Raw genomic sequence first — 23,696 nt, 5'->3', positions numbered from 1 at the left:
AACAAGGAGTAACATAAAGTTATTTTTCTATGTTTGAAATAGCTGTTTAAGTGAATAAAATTAAGTTGAAGTAATTTTATGAATACTTAAAATGATTTCATATATAATGTGAAAACTATAAAACTTTATAAACTCTCTTAAGTTCATTAAGAATTTCTTTAAAGTTATTATTTGAATCATTTAAATTGTTTACTTTATAAAAAAAAGGGGTTATTTAGGAACTAACTTAAATCTCGTTAATATTGTAGACTCCGATTTCGTAGACAAGGACTATCAAGAGCGCTAAATTCGTGAACTTAGCTTTGGGCACGCGTCACGAGGTAATCTCCGATGTCCATCTAAACATAGATCCCGCTAGTGCAAAATGAATTGGTTATGTGATTATTATGTGCTTATAAAATTTATAATTATGGACTATAATTATGGACTCGAATAACAAGTGGACAACGACTCTGGATTCTGATTATGATTTATGAATAACGACGATGGACGATGTACGATATGACAATGAGGTTACTATAACGTTATTAAAAATCGGTTAATGTTATTTAATAATGATATGATTATTATTATATTATTATTGTTATTATTATTATTATGATTATTATTATTGTTATTATTATCACTTTATTCATGAATATTATTATCGTTATTAACTTTGAACTTTATGGAAGTTGGAATTGATAAGAAATTGTGATAACAAAATGATTATGAATCTGAGACGATAAATGAACTCAAGTGATTGGAAATATGAAATAAGTTATTGAAATTTCTATGAATGAATTGAGATTATGATGGATTGAATATGTTCACACTGGATTGAACAAGATGACGTAATTGAATAAGATGCCGTAATTGAATAAGATGACGTAAATGTATATTGTGAATTATGTGACGACGTGAATTAAAAGATGTTAATCACGTAAAGTGAAATATCGGAGGGAAATGATGAACAGGTTGCCCTGTATGAGTGGTTCAGCGGCCCCTACAGGTTATCTGGTTACTATGCTGATTATTCTGTTAATGTCTTCCTTCTATCTTGTTGTGATCCAAGTAGAAGGGGTGTGCACACTAGGGACTCTGTTATGGCCAATATGATTTTTCGTAGGTGGTTACAGGGGGTTTCCCCGGCCTACAAGTAGGTGGTTACAGGGGTTTCCCCGGCCTACTATGTTGAAGTAAGTGGTTACAGGGGTTTCCCCGGCTTACTGGCGTTCTCTTTCCTCTCCTTGAATAATTGAGATAATTGAATTAATGAAATGATTATTCAGTGTATATATATGTGTACATGTGTTATGACTTCCAAAACTATTAGTATACTATTTTACAAAGTATTTTCAACTTAAGTATTTTACGGGATGGAGTTGGAATTACTCAGTTTATCTGATTTTGGGAGCTTGTCTCTCTTGTCTCTTTTCAATGTATTTGTGCAGGTGGGTGATCGAACGGGGGAACAAAAGGGAGACCACCTAGAGTTGTCATCCACTTAGCCTATGATTAGCTTTCGCTGGAACTCTAAAACTTTTAATTAATTAGTGATGTCTAATAAACAATTTACTTAGTTGTTTTGATTAATGAATTTGAGTTGGTGTGTTGTAACTTAGCCTTGCAATTGTTTCCAAGGAGATAATTGCGGCGGTAACACCTCCCCGTCGGATCGAACCCTCGTGGATCCGTTTTCCCCCGAAAACCCGAGTTTATTCGAATGGAAAAAGGGTTCGGGTCGGCGGGGGTGTTACACTTGATCTCAAAAATTGTTTTCAAAAATCAATTTCGAAAATCAATTTCAAAAACAATTTCGAAATCATTTTCGAAAATCAATTTCGAAAACATTTTCGAAAATCAATTTCAAAAACATTTTCGAAAACATTTTCGAAATCAAGAACCATTTTCAAAAAGGTTTTTGAAAATGGTTTTCGAAAACCTTTTGCGAAAATTTGCAAAAACCTTTTGAAATCATTTTCGAAATCAGTTTTGAAATCAGTTTTTGAAATCAAGAAAATCATGAAGAAGAAGGAGAGAGAAATTAAGAACAGCATTCGCGGGGTGGGGTGGGGGAAATCGACGGGAATTGGGGACGGGATAGGGCTGTGAGGGATGGGGGAGAGTGGCTGTCGCGTAGGTGTGGGAGGGGAGGGGTGATGCGGGGGGTGGGGGAAAGGGCGGCTGCTGCGAAGGGTGGGTAAAGGAGGGGAGGGGTGTTGCAGGTGGTGGTTTGTGGGTGGGGGAGGGGCTGGGGAAGGTAGAAGGGGGATGTAGTGGGTGGGTGGTAGTTAGGGTTTGGGTTTAGGTTGGGAGTGGGTGTGGAGGTGTTAAGGTTAGAAGGCTTAATTAGAGTTAGAGGGCTAATTAGGGTTAATGACTAACGGAAACTTAACGCCGTTAGTCATTAAGGGCATTTGGTGCATTTTATTGAAACAATAAGGGTACCTTGTGCATTAGGTTAAAGTTAGGGGTACCCCATGAATTTTGTTAAAGTACAGGGGTACCTGGTGAAAAAACCGTAAGAACATTGCACACTCGTCTCGGACAAGTGGGAGATTGAAGGATTTATGTCCTCGACTTAAATGCAATTACTAATATATAATGGATCGTATTATAGAGATAATAAGTTCGTTATATTGGGTCGTCTATACGTCTTGCTAGAGAAAGCTATAGAACTTCGGATTAGTAAATAAATAAACCTGAAGCCCAATGTAACGGATCCAACAAGGTCACACATTAAACTTGGATCAACAAAAGAAACCTAGAGCCCAAGAGGGCCCTAGGGTGGTCGGCCAAGAGAGGGGAAAAGGAGAGAATTCTCCTAAATATATATATATATGGGGTTAGGCAGAAAAGAAAATACATCAGTTGTCTCTTATTATTTTCTCTCTCCTATCTCTCTCTTCCAAAGTCACGTGATACTCCATAAACAAAGAAGAAGTTTTCTTCCTTTCCAACTAGCATTGGTGGAGTGTTGATCTGGGTTGGTGGACTAAGTAGAGGAATCACATCTGAGATTCTCAATCCGGGTTATTCAAGCTTTGTGGAAATCACGCTACAAAGGTTATTTCTAAACTTGTATGTGATCCTTAATTGTATATGCATGTGATCCTGATTTAAGTGCTTATGAATTTGATACATGAAATTCCGCTTTATAGTACTTATAGATTCCTACAGGAAGTAGGAACATACAAGGAAATATACAATTGATACCCTTATTAGTTAGAATTTTTTCCTTGAATAATACAAAAGTGGGTTTTAATTCCCAAAATATGCCCAAAAAAAAAATTCCTACGTACCGTCCACGTAGGACGGCACGTGAGAAACTGGTTTTTTTTTTGTTTTTGCCCACGAAAACCGCTACTCACAGTAGCGGTTTATTTAAAAATAAACCGCTACTTCAAGTAGCGGTTTATAAATATAAACCGCTACTCTGAGTAGTGGTTTACCTGGGCAAAATATTGCAAGCACATATCAACAACTTGATTAATGAACCGCTACTTGAAGTAGCGGTTTACACAACACAAAAAAAAAAAAAATATTTTTTGTAAACCGCTATTTCAAGTAGCGGTTTTACTTAAGTTGGAAAAAAAAAATTCTCGCGTGCCGTCCTACGTGGACGGTACGCAGGGAATTTTTTTTTTTGGCATATTTTGGGAATTAAAACCCACTTTTGCATTATTCAAGGAAAAAATTCTTATTAGTTATTAGTGCATAACATTTTAATAACAAATCATTATATCTGAGATGAACAGGCTTATTTTAAATACATATGTTGCAATTTAAGTAAATTCTAGAAAGCTACCGTCTAGGTAGCACTGATACGGACACGGGGACGGGGACGGAAAATGACAAAAAAAAAATTCAAAAACGGGTACGGCTCGGCACAAAAAAATTTAATAAATAATATTACCTAAATTTTTTTATAGAATCTCTATTTAATTTTGTGGAGAAAAATATCAAATGACATACATGTAAAGATATATAATTTTGAAAAAGTCTTGTAAAAGAAGTCATTAAAAAAGTCTTCTCATATTGTAATATATCCAAGTATCCAACACCCAAACAAAAGAGTCCTCTTATCAAATAAAAAAAAAAACCCAGCTGGTTGCAATTCGCCAACTGTCCCTACCCGACTATCCCTTACGCTCTTTTTTCTAAAGTTAAAAAGTGGTAAACCCCCCCCCCCCATTTCTTTCTCCTCTTTATAACATTAAGTTATTAACCACTCTCTGTCTTTTTTACTTTACATTTGCTTTTCAACTATGGAGCTCTTCGATAAGTGTCTAGTCAGAATTCACCGGCCACCGCACAACCACCACATCAGAAACTTCTCGCGACTTCATAGAATAGGTCGCATTTTAACGCTGACTCCGAACCCTAACCATTGATCCTCCTTCATATATGTTCAGTGCTTGAATTTTTAGATTTAGTGTCACAAACCCTAGATCTGAGAAAAAGAGAAAGAAACAAAGGGAAGGGTACGTTTTAAAGCTTTAAAATCCGTACCCAAAACGTCCCCATCAACCTCCTTAGCCGTCCCTTATTGAACTTGACGTCCCCACCATTCTAGAGTCGTCCAGGGGACGTTTTTCCGACGTATCCATCACGTACCTGTACCGTCCCCGTCCCCGGTATGGGAAACGGCACTCCGGGGAAGTACTCGTGCTTCATAGGCTACCGTACTAGTTCATTGTATATTTTAAACGCTATACTACAATGATTTTTGGAAGAATTTCAATGTATCCATCATATATTAAACGAGATTATAATTAATAACATGAGAGTTTGTTATATGGAGTATATAGGGAGTACTATACTTGAAGATTACAAAAATCAAGCTTAAAGGATTAGTAATAGTAATAGTAATAGTAATAATAATGATAATGATAATAATGATTAATGAATGTTTTATGAATAAATAATACTGCGTACCAAGGACCCTTGAGTCTAATGGTATGGCTTCATATCTCCCACATGGGAGACCAATGTTAAAATCTTGGTGGAAGCAAAAAAATTCAATATTGTTGGGGAGGGGTGGGGGGTTGGGCCTCTGGGTGAATGGCCCTGTGCGAGGGGAGCCTAGAGGAAATTAATCTTACCACGGGTTCCCAAAAGGGGGGCTAAATAAATAAATAAGTAATAATGCGTAATAATCGAGCTTGCTCCCAAGCTATTCAAGTCGAGCTTGACCTAGCTGAGCTTGGCTCGTGAAGGTTTTGAGCCGAGTCCGAACTCTACACGAGTTTTGACCGAGCCGAGCTCGAACTCGAACTGTTCACGAACAGACCCGACTCAATATCACCCTTAGGTATGGGTATTGAGAAGGCATACACCAACAATGAGCAATGATAAAACACTAACTATTCAGCTATGTTTAGTTCACTTTATTTTTATAATTATGATATAATCTGAACTTATTTTTCTAATCTAAACTTATTTATTTTAATATGAACTTATTTTTCCTAATCTAATTTGATATGAACTAATCTGATTTGATCAGAACTTATTTTTTATGATCTGATCTGGTCTGATCTGAAATAAATAAAAATGAGGTGAACTAAACATAGCCTTAGTGGCTTCAAAACTACTAACAAAGACCGCTTTGCAAAACGAATTGTTGGAGGGTTTAACAGAAACTTGTTATGTACTTTTTTATTCTGAGATCATAATTGTACTTTTTGACAATATGATTTCACACAAATCAACATCGGTTGATTTATAAAAAACAGGTGTCTCAAACATATCAACAATGTTTGGTTTATAGACAACAAGTGTCTTAAACAGACAAATAGAGATTCTTATAAATTGCACTTTTTTGGGGGAAAAGTTGATAAATCACGGCGTTGATCGATGCAACTTTTACTTTTTTCAGATATTACAGATATACTTTCTTTTACTAAAAAGTAAGATTTCACACACAAACATGGGTTGATTTATAAATAACAATTGTCTCAACACACATAAACATGGGTTTATAAATAAAAAGTGTCTTAAATACACAAACATTGGTTCTTATACACGACCAATTGGACCTTTTGGGAACCAAGTAGTACTTGGTCTAGTGGTAAGGAGAGCACCCTTCCAACCTCGAGGTTGGGGGTTCAATCCCCACTAGAGGCACTTTGAGTGTAGGGATTCCCCTTATCCTTCCCCCTTACTCTCAAAGTGTATGGCCCATTAAGACCCGAGCAGGGTCCGGGCCAATTCTGCTTACCCAAAAAAAAAATTGGATTTTTTTGGGGGAAAAAAACTGACAAAAGACACTAATCAATGCAACTTTTATTTTTTTAGATTACAATTGTACTGTTCGACAAAAAGTAAGCTTCAACATACAGAAACATGGGTTGGTTTATAAATAACAAATGTCTTATACACATAAACATAGGTTGATTTACAAAAACAAGTGTTTTAGACAGACAAACAAGGGTTCTAAAAGTGACTTTTGTTTTTTCCAATCTTATATTAATCGATCTTTTCACCAAATACCTTTGACAATTTTTTTTGTTCACCAGATACCCCAACTTTTTTTCAAATTCATCATACACCCCCGACTTTCTAAAAAAATACATCAGGATGCCCTTAATGTCTAACGACAGTTAACTCCATTAGTCATTAACATTAATTAACCTTAAAAAACCCGAAAAATTCTAAGTCAACCCAACTAATCCTAAGAAAACCTAACTATCTCTCTCCTTAACCCAGCCCCAACCCCAATAGCCCCACCAACCCCCGTCCCCTTCCCCCTCGATCTCCCGCGCCCCCCTCCCCACCACCCCCCGTAGCCCTAATTCTCTCTCTCTACCACCCCTTCCAACTTCCCTCCCCCGCCGCAAAATCGTGAGCCCCCACCCCTTCGAACTCAGTCCAGCCCGACAAAATTGTGAATCCCGAGCTCGACAGTTTTATTAAGAGAGACGTGGGTGCGCCGACTAGAGTGAGAGAGACGAGCACGTTAGCGAGAATGAGGGAGGGGGAGACGCGAGGGAACTCGAGAGGGAGGGCCTACGTGGGGGTAGCTGGGGAGGGGGGGCTGCCAGGGAGGGGAGGGGGGATGATGGGGCTGGGGTGGGGAGGGATGGCGAGGTTGGGGTAGGGTTAGGGTTATTAGGGTTTTTAGGGTTGACTGAGGATTAATTAGGGGTCTTAGGGTTAACTAACGTTAATGACTAACAGTGTTAACCGCTATTAGTCATTAAGGGCAAGCTGATGTATTTTTTTAGAAAATTAGGGTATATGGTGAATTCGGAAAAAAGTTGGGGTATCTGGTGAATAAAAAAAAATTGTCAGGGGTATTTGGTGAAAAAAACGTATATTAAGATCCGCTGAGTAATACCAGATGTTAGGGGTGAAAGTTCGGTGTATGGTTTGGATTAGGGCCTAATCCAATCCGATCCGAACAAAATTTGGATTTTAATTTTCCAATCCGAATCTAAACCAATTAGAGTTTGAATCCGATCCAATCCAATCCGAATTTTCATACTCTAAATTGGATCCGATCCGAAAATCCGATTTTTTTAAAACTCTAGTTTCTCGATGAAATAAATCAAGCACAACGGTAACCTAGTAGATTTAGGAAATGAGGAATTATGTTTTGTTAGGATTCTAGAGGAAGGGTGGAAGTGCTACGCCTACTAGGCTATGAACTATGCCTTTTTTTAGAAAAAAAATAGTTAAGCACTTAACCCAATCAAGATACATGATACAAGGCATATTACTATTTGGTTATATTGGATGTTTGGATCCAATTACCCTCAATCCAATCCGATCCGAAAATCCAAAATTTCAAAAAATCGTAATCCAAATCCAATCCGAACACATTTCAAATCCGATCCGAATTACTAATTCGGATTAGATTAGATTCGATTTTGGATTTTATCCGAATAACTTTCACCCCTACCAGATGTGTAACACCCCCCAATTTTTTCTCCTTTTAATCAACATTTTAATATAAAAATCTTGAGAAACTTGAGAGTATAATATAAAAATCTTGATAAACTTGAGAGTATTATCTCCACAAGATAACATTAAGGGCTTTAATGCTGACTACTAACTGAACTTTAACGAATGTAGCGAAAATAACTAAAATAACTTCTTTTTATTGAAAAAACATTATTGTACAATTATATAACAATGGAAATAAAAGTAAAATAACAACTCCTTGATTAATTATGATTCTTCACTAGCTCCCCCATATAAAGTATGCAACATATCAACCTGTAAATTCTGCTCGCCAAAATAGGGTCATCACAGGGACAAAGCCATAAAACAAAACAACACCAAAAATAAAAGCGTGACAGTAAATATACCGAGTACATGTATATGTAGAGTATTAAACACTGTATTTAATTAAATATTTAAAATATTTAATTTCGAAAAACCTTTCTGAATACTTGATAATATTTGTATAATATAAAATATATAACCTTGATAAAAATTGAAAGTTAGGTTGAAGGCGGGGCAGAAATAAAGCAACCGGAATCGTTCAATACAATAAGATCATAAGACTTCCTCTACTTATTGATCAAGTACGAACTACTCGCCCTTACTCTATTCCCCTCCTAAGGTCCGGGAATAGAACGGGGTTAAATAGCAACATTAGCTACAGGAATGGAACGCCCTCATCCAACAGAAAAGTGGCGATTCTTATCTGAATTGCGAGAATAACTGACTAAGCCGTGCGTGCCAGGCTTCGGAACAATCCCGAGTGAGCTCAAGAAGTCTCAGTTTCAGGAAAGTTTAGCAAAGATGTCCCAGCAGAATCCGTTAAGGCAGCAGCTTTTTCGTACACGTTCACTTGCATCACATACACAAGTGCTCTCTGAACCGTGCAACACTCGTGGGTCACTCTTGTTCAACTATCGATCTGGGGGACTTTCCTGAAAGCGGTATATCGCACTGACCCTCATTACGGGATCTAGCCTCTTGGCTTACTTGCCGCAGCGGGACTACCATAGGAAAGCCCGCCCCCGCGAGCTAACATAGAAATATATTCCCGGATAGCAGTAGTCTCAGGTTTAGATGAAGGTCATGAAAGAAACGCTAAATAATAAATAAATGGTTGTTGTAGATTTGACTAGACATCTCTAGTAAGAATCCTACGTAATCTTATGTGAACTGCCGTTACTTGGGTGATTTTGATGATTTTGTTTTCTTCTTGTTATTCCTCTGTTATACACGAGAATAGAATTGGAGAGAATTTTTTTAGGGAAACATTTTTTAAGCGATACTAACATCTTATTAAATGAAAACTTTTAATTAACTAATTAGCAATATAATTAGACTTATGATAACCATGTTAAATGTCACACTTCTTAATCACATAAATCTAATTTTCTAGATGATGCCACGTTCTAACTATGAATAAAATAGCAACACGTCCAAGCAAATACTACACATTTGACGTTTTTCTTGTGATTTTATCTTAGGTTAGGACTTTAAGGGGGGATCTCAAAATTTAGGGAGGTCCAAAATTCCAAATACCGACACATCCTTCAACAAACACAACCTCCGTTGTTGCTGGCGTAATTTTTATAGCTTCTAAATATACACAAGTAGTAATTTTTACTACAATACCAAACTTACAATTATTGATTTTATTATTTTACATTTTGTCGATCCAATTTCACCTAAAAGGTTGTTTGTTGTCAAAATTCAAAAAAAACCCTCTTTTATATATTTACCCAAAATTAGTTTGTTCATAATTTTAGTGCTTTTGTTTCGTAATTCTTTCTCTCTCCCATATCTTCTACATCTTCGCAATTCGATCGTTGTTTCGATCGAGAGAGATTTTGGGAAGATCTGCGAATTTAGGGATTGAATCGATTCGAATCAGAAATCCCATCAATTTTGAAGTTCGAATTGCAATTTGACGGTTCTGGGTTGTTCTAAATCAGATGATTTTGTTTGACCTAATTGGATCAGATTTCAAAATTGAAGATCAATCATAAGAAACACCCACTTTTTTTCCGCCATTGTTGGTGAAATTTGAGAGGTTTAAGGAGATTAAATTGTGTATTTGAGTTGTATAATGTTGAATTAGAGGGGAGAAATTTGGGTGAAAATGGCATCTGCTCAAGTTTTATCTAATCCAGCAGTTTCATCTCGTAAAAAGGATTTGGAAGCTGGTAGACGCAAGGTATGACCTTAATTTTGGGCTTTGATTGTTTACTTTAAGCTTCCTTTTATAGTTAATGCAGAAATCACATTTTTTTTTGTTCTTGTAATTGTTCATTTTGTTGATGTAAGTATATATAAGTTGAAAACCCTGATGTTAGTAAGAGTTTAGTCGTCGTAAGAGATGCATACTGTGAATGATGTAGGTGGATCATGATTCATGAGTAATGCAGATATAATTTTGGATTGGGAGAAGATTTTAGATGTAGTGCTTTGATTTGTATAAGGTCAAAAATTTGAAGATAATGTTGAATTTTGATTGTTCCATAAGTTAAATGCTTTTGGGAAATCTTTACTTTGAGCTTCCAATTAGAGTGTCTTCCTTTTTGGGCTGGCGTGAAAAGGGATGTGTTTGCAGTATTTTTATTGCAGTCATGTAGGTGTTGGAGTTATTTTTTATTATTACAGAAGCAAATATGCTGGTGGTTTGGAGAAATTTGCTTAGTTAATGGCAGGTGATGTGGCGGTTTGGGTGTCCCTCTATTGTTTGTTTGTGTAGTGAAAAAATGAACCAGGGATGGGAAAGATGTCCAGGTTCGATCCCTTTGGAGTATGCCAGTCTGGAAGGAAGAAAGGAACCTGCTGTTTTGGATGATACTTCGTTATGACGTGATAGTTGACTATAAATCTAGAGCATGTGATGTATGAAGCTTGCAAACGTTGTTCATATCTTAATTCTGGCTTGACTACAATCTTCATTTGGAGGAGCTGAGGTAGTTAGGCTGTTATAGCAATTTCTGATTACCTCTGTGTGTGTGTGTGCGCGCGCTCTTGGGCTTCTGTTTTGCTTTTGGTGTAGGAAATAGAGTCAAGGTTCATTATTGACTTTTCTTCCCAAATTCTTTAAGTTGATTTCCCAGGTTAACGTCTTCACATAAATTAAATACCTTTTCTTTTCTCCCATGTTTGTGTATCTCTCCAGAGTTGAATGGTAAGTTGCAATCAGATCATACTAATCGTTTGACAATAAATTGATTAGCTTGGATTTTGGGGTGGATGGGATTTGTCTTCTTCTTTACTCCCGTCCTGATTCTGCTATTGACTGAGTCTGTAGCAACAGCTGTCACCACCAGTTGTCTATCTCCTTGCTTCATTTGTTCTGTATGGAGAGTTGTATGCAAACTTACACTAAGAAGTGGAGACTGGCGAGCTTTCCCTGAAATAGGAATTGAGTAAAATGGAGTAGCAACTATATTAACAAGAAAAGACAATTTTTAAAAGATAAATGCAACAATCTAAACTCATACAAATATGCATCATTGAATTTCTGTGGGAGATTGTAACTTGTAAGTGATATTGGCTGTACAAAATAGCTGTGCTCCTTATCATTGATGTTTTTGAGGTGTATTCTAGATTGCCAGTCCTGCTCTGCCCCCATTTGTATGTGACTGCCTGTAGGCTTTGGTGTCCTGCTCTTATTTGCTCTTTGAATTGGTTAAATTATTGTCTGTCCACTGTGGAATTGGGTGTTGTGAACCCTGATGGATTGTCTTCAGAACATTTGGCTGAACATAGCCGAACCAAGCAAGTGAAATTTTCTGCAGACTGTCACCTTTTATTGGACATTGGCTGTTATACTTCTTGTTTTTGTTTTTACCTGATTGCTCAGGATTGGAGATTTGTTCCTTTCGCTGTGTTAAGGAGGGAATGGCAGGGGAGAATAACCAGAGAGCTATAATGTCTCATAAATTTATTACTTTAGCAAAGCATCTCCTGGTTTGGAGTTTGTTTGTAGAGTACATACGATAGTGAACTTGGGCCAATGTCACAAAGTTTGTCTATTCGACCTTATGCCTCATTCCTCTTTCACACAACTTCTCTTTTGTCCATTTGTTTCATGGCACGCACAACCCCTTTTTTCCCAACAACAGTGACCCAAAATTACTACTCTCCTACCTTTTGGGCTCTGCGATAGCAGCTCAGCAGGGGAAAATATTTTGGTCCTATTGAGGGCATGGCATGACTTTTTGTTGGGGCACCTTTGTGAAGAGGTGAACCAGGGCATGAGAGGAGATAGTGTTGGTGCCCTAATGAGGGCGCACATGCTCTGAAAGACTATTGGGAAATGTTGTAAAGCTGTGCTTGATTGAAGTTATTTTCTTATTGTTACTTCCTGTATCGTGCTTCACAATCTCGCTAGTTCCTACAACTTAATATTTGTATATTAGATTTGAAAACGTTTAAGGATCAATCTTTACAAAATTTTGCATTAATATCTACTGTTTCCTCTAGCTTGAAGAGTTCAGAAAGAAGAAAGCAGCAACAAAAAAGGCAGTATCAACTAGCCAACCTAGTATTGATGATGCTACACCAAATGAGAAACAAATTTCAGAAAATGGACAAGCATCGTCTCTCAATGCTACCAGTGCTCTAGGTGATGGTAACTCTAATACAGCTTTAGGTGCTTCTGGTTATGACAAATCACGGGCTTCCACTCATCCTGATGGGTCTGAATCAGTACCTCATGCACATATTGTTACTCAAAGTGATAATGACAGTTCACATGATTTGCTTCAGAAGCTGCCGAATCAAATGGAAAACAGTCCTGAGATTCCAGGCGTGAAGTACCAAACAGGTTCTGACTTTGAATCACAAACAGGGGAAAATGTTGGTAAATTTGTCACTGATATGGGAAAAGGAAGAGATGCAGAAGTAATGTCATATAGTAGACCCAGTGGTTCTCAAGATTATGTTAATAGTGATTCTCACACAAATCTGTATGGATTTGTTAGAGACTTTAGTTCTGCTGTAAGCTTTCAACAGACAAATGAGAGCACCAATGATGTTGCTACAAAAGTCTCTACTGATGGACATGTCACCAATGTATCACGTCAGGATTCTGGTCAGTACAGTAAACAGGAACCATGTCTGACAGTTTACAAGTGCTTAATTCTGTGAATGTGTCATGTAACATGTTTTGCTATTGTTGCAGAATCTACGCACTCGAGTATGAATTTGCCAGCATCTGCGTCAGAGCTTGATCATAGCCATGCGAAGTTGAAGAATAATCTATTTTCGGGGTTGGAGGAAAGAAAGCCTAGTCAGGTAGTGGGGAATTTTGTAGGTTATGGGAGTCAACAGGCATCCGAATCACATTTGACAGGCTTCAATTCTTATGTTGGTGGCTCTTTGAATGGCCCCTCATATTCAGCCGTGGTGGAATCATATCCCCGAAGAACTTATCCATCTTTCCTTGATTCTCTTAATATTAAAGATTCTTCTGCATCTGGCCGGACTTTTGTTGAAAAAGACAAGCTCTCAAATTCAAAGCTTTCGAGCAGCAATATTGCTACATCTTCTGCAATTCATGCTCCTTTTACAGCATCTTCTCCTGCTGAACCACTTCCAACACCAGCATTTTCAAATCCAAGTGATGAACATTTTGGCTATGCATCAATGGGACTCAATTCATTTGAGCAGAGCCTGGAAAATAAGCTGGAATTCACTTCACAGAAACAAAATGAAGATTTTGCTGCCTTGGAACAGGTATTTGCCTTTCTGATATGTGTACCATTCTTCGAAATGTTGCTTGGCCGCTGTGTATGACTCTCCCGTTATCGTGAATTTCTTGTGTTTTCTTGTTTTTTTTCTCTGTATAGACAATCATGTATGTTTGAGTTGGAAAAGCTCCTTGCTTGCACATACATATACACACATTTGTGTTTGTATGTACATATACGTATATATGTTCATGTATGTATGTATATATACACTCCATCTCTAAATATTTGTCAATTATGCCTTTTGATGTCAAAATTGGACGGTTACATATCTGACATGATTTTTGTGCTTCAAGAGATTTCTATATTCACTTTTCCTCTAACTGCAGCACATTGAAGATTTGACGCAAGAGAAGTTCTCTTTGCAACGATCATTGGAGGTTTCTAAAACATTGGCAGAGTCATTGGCGACTGAAAATTCTTCCTTGACGGAGAGCTATAATCAGCAGGTTGGTGTTGCTTCTGTCGACTGTTTTTCGTGTATTTGTTTTTTATATTCTTCTTCTTGGGGGTGGTGGTGGAAGGAGTGTTGTGACTGCAATTCCCTTTTGGCATCAGGAAATTTCCACAGTCTGCCAACTGTTTAATCAATGTGTGATGTATGCAGTCCCTTTCTAGTTCAGAGATATGAATACTTTACTACCAATAGGTGTTGAATGAGAATGATGTGTGTTATCTTTTCGTTTTTCTATTCTTGTATATGCTTTCTAGTGAGAAAGAAATTCATAGCAGGAATTGTACTTACAAAAGTTATTGGAATTATCTGCCTCAGTGGGAGCTAAACACTGGCAACTTATTCTGCCTTACTTCTGCAGTTTCTTTATATATATTGTTATGTATGCTATTGTAAAGAACCCAACTATTGCTCTGGTTGAATCTTCTAGAATAATTTGGGTCCCTCGTCCAGCCTTCCAGGTGCTTTGGGCCATGTAAAGCACTGTCAGAAGTGGGATAACTAAGATGGGACTTTGCTTATGATGATCTGGGACCACTAAAATTCCTTTGAAGTCTGATTTCTGGTGCTGGACATAGTGTGTTTGGTTATTGATATAACAATACATAGTTACTTATTCGGTTTGATGTCTCCTTGGTCTGCGCTCTACATATTTATCCTTTCAAGTTACTACTATCTGTTTGACATAAAGACCCATGTGTATGTGATATACAGATTAAAGTAATTGTCTGCTGGTATCTGAATTATAGCATTGGCCAATTAATAAAGTAACCGAACGTGTAGCTTTCTGTTGAAAGTTAAAACAAAGCAACACTGGACAGCAGTTTGCTCCTTGGGCAATGGTTGAGGTGGCTGTCAAATAAGACGTGTATTGAGATAGGACGCAAAGTATTAAGTATGGGATGTGTGCTGAACTTAATTTTAAAATCTATTTCTACCTGTAATGGCAACTCGCGAGTACAAGGTAGGTTAATATCTTTTTGCAGATTTTGTCCTATTAGTCTCCTTTTGCATGGCATGCTACTATAATCTTCTATTTATACTGCATGATCTGCGGTGGACCAACTGTGCTGTTGGTGGAGCCATATGTCTTGGTCAAGTGTGATACCTTTCACGACTTGAAGAGTACTACATGAAGTGCACTACATTTGTTGTCTTGCCCTACACCGCCCTATCACAGACTAAGGGAAAATGATCCCTCAGACAAATCGCATGATGTGTTTTTTTCTGTTCTGGTTGGCCTCATTATATGAAGTGCTGGAGGTTACTTTTGTCGAAGTTCTTTTTTCTGTTTTGTATTGTTTGGGTTTGTTTCACAAGTGTTTAGCAACATGCACTTAGGTAGTTGTCAACTAATTTACTTTCCTGTTTGTAGGCAGGCATTGTGAGCCAATTGAAGGCTGAGATGGAAAGGTTGCAAAAGGAAATCAAGGCCCGACTGGTTAGTGTCATCATCATTGTGTGTGGATAATGATTTTATTGGGTGTGGTTAGAACTGCTGTGCACTCTAATTTGGTAGTTTGGCATTTTTTATCATATAATTTCTTTGTCCACTACTTGCCAAGCTTCATTTCTCTATATATATATATTTGAGCTTCTATAATGATCCCTAAAGCCTTTTAATCGGCAATAACACTAAATAGTAATTGGTTAAAATGGAATATTATTTTTGGGAAAGGTAACAGTTAATGATGTTTTGATATCTTCAGATACTCTGCATATGACAATTCTTAGAGGACGGAAGTGTGTCCTAAGAATTCTTTATATCTTTTAAATTTTGAAAAATCATGGCTTTATTGATCTCTATCTTGCTGTAAATGGCATAAATTTTGTTTAAGTAAAAGAGATAGAAGTGCTTGTGAGACGAGTAGAGCATCAGAATTCAGAAGTAAACTAAATAATAAAGGAAAAAGAATCATATTATGTAATCTCTGTATTTACTACTAAATACATGTTTCTTTGGCTATTAATGAATTGATGCATGTACTATCCAATATTCTAGCTGTTTTAATTCTGTCATCTTGGTGCAGTAGGTTGAGCTTGAGGCTATCAAGGCTGAATATATGAATGCACAACTTGAGTGTAATGCAGCTGATGAGCGTGCAAAACTTTTGGCTTCTGAAGTTATTAGCTTGGAAGAGAAGGTGGTGTTCTTCTTATGTCTTCTTCAGTATCTCTTGTAGTCTATGACTTTAGTTGCGTCCTTGAAGGTTTGAAATAAAAAAATGACTTGTGTGTGAAATACGAGCACAAACACCCCAAACAAACAAGACCTCGATGAGAAATCAATTTAAATCATTTATTTGGACTAGACGTTAAGACTTGAGAGTTAAGACACTGTGGGAAGTTCTTTTAACAGAGAAAGCAGTAGAACTAAAATACTTCCTGGAATAGGTCTGAACTTTAAATCATGTGTATTCTGAATGTGGATCGAAATAACTCTTTCAGTATTATTTCAATGGACATAGTAAGTTATCTCTTATTATGATAATCAGCACCTGGTGAGGTGTGTTATACTGCTTATATCTTGACTGACAATGGGTGGTCTTGTACTCTTGTGTGGAGTAGAACTTGGCAATTTTGATTCCTTGCCTTTATATATTGCTTTGGCTTAGTGAGAATGTTGTAACATGCGGAGTCTTCTTCATTAGGTGTAAGTTTGTACCAATATAAATCTTTGCAGCATTTGTGGTTGAACTTATGTCAAAATTTCTCTTGGCAATTGACGAAATGCTTTCCATGTTTTTGCTTCATGACTTTTGAAGAATATGTAAAATGATTCTTATCTGTATTTTTTTATGTGTTAGGTACCTGCATTGACTTTTGATAGTCAGTTATGTCTTGCTGATATATATAGTATTGGGTGTGCCTTGTAATCATATCTTGTAGGCCCTTAGGTTAAGATCTAATGAGCTGAAGTTGGAGAGGGAATTGGAATACTCAAATGCTGAACTTGCTTCCTACAAGTATGGATTCCTGCTCTTGAGTAGTTCTGAAAGCAATAGCATCTACTGTTAATGCTGTTTTGCCTGTTCTCTTTTATGATTTACTATTATGAGCTTGTCTTTTAAGGGTCTTCTTTCATCTACTATATCTATATGAAAGTTTATGGGTCATCTTCAATCTGATTTATTTTTCCACTCGTGCTATTGTGGTAAGAACATTTGTAACTTTAATTTTATCTATTCTGATTGTGGTCCCAACTCCCAACTGTCTCTAATCTAATACCTGCCCTCCACCCTCACCTTCCTTTTGGGGTGTGTAACCTTATTAAATTATATTTCTGATTTTGCTTTTAGTATTGATAATCGCTGTAGCTATGGCCTTACTCTAGTGTTTTGTTGGCTGATGATTGCACATGGTGTACTAATTATGTAATAGGCAGTAGGCACTGTATTTTCTAAGTATTTTGATATTACCAAAGTTTCAGTTTCTGAATGAGGATCACCTTTATGCCTTTTTATGCAGAATTCTAATTGGTCAACCCTTGACCTTGGCAGACTTCTTTTATTTCCCCCCTTTAGATACTCAAAGTTATATTGTAGGATGCATTGTGTGGAAAGTGGCATTTTAAGTTCTTACACTGAATCTGTAATGCAGCAAGAACTGGTGTCCCTTATATCATTACTTTTTATTTATCTTTTTAAAAAAGAAGATCAATAGTGAATGGAAGAATTTTAAGTCTCATGAATCATGATACATTCTTTTGGTATTGGAGATTTTAAGTGTCTCAAGGTCATGATATGTTTTCCCCTAGCCCTCCTTTTTCTGTATGGAGTTGACACACTCTTGTTGTCCCTTTTAAGTTTTAACCGAATTCTTGTTACAATATCAAAAATCGATTGAGGCTATGTTTGTAGCTTGCATGTATTTGATGGAATGTTTCTTTCTAAAGAGTTCAATGCCTCTATAGCTAATGATGAAGGGTTAATTGAAGCGTGCTGGACTTGTATGTTTTTGTCTCCTTTTTCTTAGTGCACAATTTTTGCGATGGGATTATGGTATATCTTTCCGAAAGTTATCAGCCAGCTACCTTGTTTGTGGTGTGCCTTCCTTGTAAATGACTTTTCTGGTTTTGGTCATGATGCGAAATCTGATATGATTGTTCTTGTCGACACAGCATCACTTTTTTTTTGTTTTGTAATATTTGAAGATTGTGACCCCCCGCCCCAAATTTCATATTCCACCTATCATAAAGTTTGTTATGGCTGTTCATGCAGGAAGAAAATGTCTAGCCTCGACAAGGAGCGTCAAGATCTGCTGCAGACTATTGATGCTTTACAGGAAGGTAAGTGGTTATGAAATTTTACAATGTTCTTTTAGATATTTTGTCATTCAATTGTTTGGAGCTGAAAATTTTGCTGATTGCTTGCTTTTGCTCTGTTTGTATATTTTTCCTTCACCAAAAAAGTTTGCATTTGTTACAAAGTACTTCCTCCGTTCTCGTTGAACTGGAACACTTTGACTTTTGCACAATTCATATTCTAAATTTGACCATAGGTCAATTCTTGATCTTTTTGTTAGCCGCATTATTAAGTATGTTATTGCCCGAACTTGGGACAATAGCTGTTGATATATCATCTGTTAGGGAGAGACTGGCAATTCTCTGTTTCCTGTTTTGTAGATAATAATGGTGAGAGATGAGATCCTGCCTTTCTATGAGCTATCATTGCTGCTATATCCTGATTGACACTGTACTATTCGTTTGCAACGTTGATCTCTTTGGTTCTTTAGTGTTTGGACTGGGCTTTATCTGATTTTAAACTTTTTATCTATGCAGAAAAGAAGTTGCTGCAGTCTAAAATACGGGGAGCTTCTGCTAGTGGAATTTCAGTTGATTTGAATAAGGGACGTGGAAATAAAGATGCTTCAACTTCTACTAATGATTTAGGTACTTGTTATCCTAATCCTCTTTGTTGGCATATTTCAACTTGAAGAATTTTTGTAGTTTTGAGATGGTAATATCCACAATATTGAAGCTAGTAAGAGAGATTGATTTATATGGATTATGAAGATTAATTGCAGAAAACTAACTAATAAGCAAATACAAGGGTTATTGGTGACATACAAGAGCTGAGTCTTGCAGCAAAGATAATCATTTGTCACTTGCCTGCGTGGAGGTTCTTTTGTATCTGTTATTTGATACAAGTTGTAACCTTTTTGTGTCTTCATGTTCCTTGGTGTTGTGTGTTTGTCTTGTCCCTAGTTTTCCTGTAGCTTCTTATATCAACAGGATTATGTTCTATCAGTAACATTTATGTATATTGTTGAGGCTTAGTTGGCTTGGTGACCTGATGTTCGCAGTTTTGCATGACACACCCTGTTTTGGATGTGCTTCTTTCGTCTGCTCACTTTTTCTAGATTTTATTACTCTTTTGCTGCATATATAGTCAGATTTATACCTCAAATGCTCAACTACTGTTGTTAATAGTTTTGGAATTAGATGCCTGCATTGATAGCTTATCCTGCCTTTTCTGCAGGCCCTGAGGCTACAGGTGATAACTCTGAACAAGCTTCATCAAACATGCAAATGCTTGATGATATAGACAACTCGCTGCTTGTACAAAATAGTTTCAATAGTCATGAAGATTTTGCTATGAGTATTCCTCCGGACCAAGCGCAAATGATAGAAAATATCAATTCACTAATTGCTGAGGTATGATTGCTTTTGTTATGTTTTTTTTTTTTTTTGCTTTTTTGTGTTAAAATTTTGTAGAAGCTAAATGTGGAAGCTTTGGCTGCAGATAACGTCAGAGAAAGAGGAGTTGATGCAAGCTTTGATTTCTGAAGTTTCAACAAGTACGAAGCTGAAGGTATGTAGATCTTAAATGGCGTTTATAGATTGTTTAATTGTTTTTGGTTGACCTATATATAATATATATTTTCTCGACCGTCGGTTTATTTTTATATTTTATTGTTTGTGCCTGACCTACATATTATACTTCCATTATACTTCATCCCAAAATATAGAGCTTGATTCTCTTTTTTCACGGGAATTAAGGTAGGTAGAAACTAAGAGGGATATGAAGAGCTTTTGTTTATTTGAATAAAAACAATGAAATATTAAATAAGTACCACCAATGAGAGTGAATGATGGGGATCAAGGATTTTTTTTTTTTTTTTTTTTTTAATGAACAAAAGGGTCAAAGATGTCATATTTTATATAATAACATTAAATATGGATACAATATTCCATGATAAAATGAGGATATCTGAGGAGTCAATTTTTTTTTCAATGATAATATATTAGGGAAAAATAATGTTTCTAAATAGAAACAAGCACTACATTCTGGGACACTTGAGATGGAAATCAAGCACTATTTATTTGGACGAAGGGATTATATATATAACTTCTGAATGAGAAAGAGAAAGTCAAAAGGGGGAATTCTAAGGACTTAAATGGTTTGACAAATGATGGCTTCTGATTGTGTAGACGTGTGCATTGATAGTCTGATTGTTGAAGGCTTCTCGCATCTAAAATACTCTTCCTCTCTTCTCTCCGTCCTCTATGCATCTCTCTTTCGCTCTTCCGTAGGGTGTCTAGATCTTGAGTTGGTAATCTCTGTTTTAGATGGAGTGCAAGAGGATGGTGAGCATATCAAGTAATCGATTGGAGACACAGGAAGGAAGAGAGAGAGAGAGAGAGAGAGAGAGACAGAGAGAGAGAGAGAGAGAGAGAGAGAGACAGAGTCAATGCCTGCTAAAATCACATGAAGGGGATTTGTCACAGGCCCGTCCTGACCTGCTAAATTACATTGAGGGCCAAATCAGAAAGGGCTCACCCTTCTACAAAATGGGCCCATTATCGCCAGGCCAAGTCAGGGCCTCTGATGGGACCCCAGTTAACTCTAGTTATTTAGCCTTCCCTGCCCTAAAAGCAGAGGAATCAGCAAAAAAACTTATAACAGGATGTAACCTCCAAGTTAAAATGTTAATATCAATTTATATAACCTTTGATGGTCTCCACCTAACTCTAGCTATTGCCCTCCCTGCCTCAAAAGCAGATTTGGAGCAATCAGCATCTCAGAGAAAAAGCTTATAACAGGCTGTAACCTCCGAGTTGAAAATGTTGAAATCTGCTCATATAAGTTTGTACATTAGATGATTAACATTTATTGTCTGCATTATTTGTGTGCATAATGTGTTAGTTTTGATTTGAAGGAATTGAACAAGGAGCTATCTCAGAAACTTGAAGTTCAGACTCAGAGGCTAGAGCTATTGACTGCCCAAAGCATGGCAAATGAAAATATTGCTGTCAAACAGCCTACTGCTCTTGTTGTACGGGAAAGTGTTGCGTATGCAGATGAAGGCGATGAGGTAATTCTTTTGTTCTCGTTTCACTTGTTTGGTTTTGAGAAAGGGAAGCTCATTTAGGTTGGAGAGCTTGAATTATGGTTATTGTCTTGATGTCTTTCAATCGTTAATTTCGAATGTACTCCCTCCATCCATTTTTTTTGCTTGTTATCCCTTTATCTTTATGTATCTTGAATAATTTTTTTCTGTTATACCCTTTATAGTTGTGGTTACCATAAATATAATGACGTGAGGAACATTGTAAGATAAGTTTCATGATGATGTTAGGGTTAAGGCAGAAGTCCCCCTCTTTTCTGGTTATTTTGTTTTCACAGATCTCTGGATTCTCATGTTTTTTCAGCCATGCAAACATATGGTGGTAATGGGAGTAAATGTCTAAATGATTCAATGATGTGATTAGGAACAATTAAATTTCAGCCAGGGCTATAAATTGCGGACGAGAATCTTTCCTAGCCAATATCCGCTTTCTTGTACTGATAGTTGGTTTCTTCCCTATCCTCAGCTAAAAGCAAGCAAGGATCTTAATGCTATTTTTGCAGATTCATTATTTTCCCAAAGTTTTCTTTTCGAGTTGCATTACAGACATGTTTTTTTGGGTACTGTTTCGACCATCTTTTGGAGTTGGACAAATATAAGGGGGCTTTTGGTTAGAAGAGAGGAAAGGGAAAGGAATCAAGAAAGGGTTTAGTAACGAAAGGGAATCAAAGTCTCAAATTGAAAATGTTACAGGTATTAAAGAGGCATGTTTCCCCGGGCATTTGCATATTTTTGCCATTTGATTCCCACTTTACATATTCCATGCTGCAGATGTTTTAGTTGGCCTTCAAGATGGGCCGTTAGCTGTCAACTATACTAACTTCCTTCCATCTTACCATTTCCTAACTCTCTTCCGGGTCTCTTAAAGTGAATTTTATTAGTCTAATTAAATTAAAATTGTGAGAGAGAGCAGAGAAATAAAGTGAAGGTTATAGTGACAATTTGGTGATACGTAGTTTGAGGTTCTTTTAATATTGTTGGTAGTAGAATCACTAGGATCACAATAGTAGTTTGAGGTTCTTTTAATATTGTTGGTAGTAGAATCACTAGGATCACAATAGCTTATTGGTAGCTTATTTTGTCACTCAGGATACCCGACTTTTGCTTAACTAATTGGGCATTGAATCTGTAACTTACTGGTACTTATTGGTATCTAAACTTGAACTTATTCCTCCTGAAACTTATATTTGAGGTGAAAAAAACATACCCTTGATTGTGTGTGTAGTTTTTCCTTTCATATTTTGGCATGTAGTCGTACTAGGTCTTGAGGAAGTTCTTTCTTCTTTTTCCAGCACAATCACACATTTCTCAGAATTTTGTATGAATATTTTTGCTTAACATTACATAACATCCTTTTATGGTGCTTAGGACAACCACTGCATCCCTAGTCCCTGCTACTGAATATTTGATGAAGAGTATCTTAATACTTTACCTCTTTTATTAGGTGGTGGAACGAGTGCTAGGATGGATAATGAAGCTATTTCCCGGAGGACCGTCAAAGCGAAGGACCAGCAGACTCTAAGTTGAGGACAAAGCTCATATTATTCGTCGACCATCCTCTGAAGTCTGTAGTCGCATTTTGAGGCTAGAGTAGAGGATAAGTACTGTATATCATGTGTGTGACACATTTTGTTTATTCTTTTGAGTTTAAGGAAGAAATTAAAAATTAGCCACATTTTCGTAGTTAGTAGATTGTTTGGGAAATCCAAATACCATTTATTTTGATACAAGACAATAAATTTATTTTTTCCTACCAAGTGTTTTCAGGATATGTCTTTCGTATTTTGGTGTCTGGCTGAAAGCGTCTTCGACACCAGATATACCGAAGGGAATTATATGTAGTACAAGCGTTTTGAATGAGCTTGTCGTTCTTTTTTCATTAGTTTCTTTTTTTTTATTTTTTATCGTTTAAGTGTTTTATAGAACTTTGAGTTTTACGCAATTTTTACTTAGTCACCACGAGACTCCATAAGTTGGAGTGTTATTAGATTGGTAATTGAGAATTTTACGCAATAAGAAATAACCACCGCTATACCCAACCATCAGGTGGGTAATGAAAATCAAACCTTGATTTAAGGGTCCGTTCAGTATTACTGTGGTTTTCTGTTTTTTGGTTTTTTGATTTTCAAAGTCATGTAATATATGTCCTATAATGAATAAAAAATTAGTCAAATTTATTGGGAATATGATGATTTTGAAAACTGACAACTGAAAAGTGAAAACCACTTTTT

The 23,696-nt window shown here is 36.7% G+C and overlaps 1 protein-coding gene across 1 annotated transcript; it reads left to right on the top strand.

Annotated features, from left to right (window-relative positions):
• The first annotated feature begins 9,385 nt into the window (after positions 1-9,385).
• Positions 9,386-23,218, top strand: LOC104907992 (hypothetical protein). Its single transcript, XM_010697030.3, has 13 exons — positions 9,386-10,123; positions 12,394-13,003; positions 13,094-13,647; positions 13,991-14,110; positions 15,491-15,556; positions 16,149-16,259; positions 17,005-17,081; positions 18,336-18,403; positions 18,896-19,006; positions 19,596-19,771; positions 19,860-19,928; positions 21,277-21,432; positions 22,910-23,218. The coding sequence occupies exons 1-13, from the start codon at positions 10,049-10,051 to the stop codon at positions 22,985-22,987; spliced, it is 2,271 nt and encodes a 756-aa protein (XP_010695332.1). The 5' UTR covers positions 9,386-10,048; the 3' UTR covers positions 22,988-23,218.
• The last annotated feature ends 478 nt before the right edge of the window (positions 23,219-23,696 follow it).

The sequence above is a fragment of the Beta vulgaris genome, chromosome 3 (genome assembly GCF_026745355.1).
Source record: "Beta vulgaris subsp. vulgaris cultivar EL10 chromosome 3, EL10.2, whole genome shotgun sequence".
Taxonomy (NCBI): Eukaryota; Viridiplantae; Streptophyta; class Magnoliopsida; order Caryophyllales; family Amaranthaceae; genus Beta; species Beta vulgaris.
The sequence above is the reverse complement of the archived record's forward strand: the minus strand, read 5'-3'. Positions and strand labels throughout refer to the sequence as shown.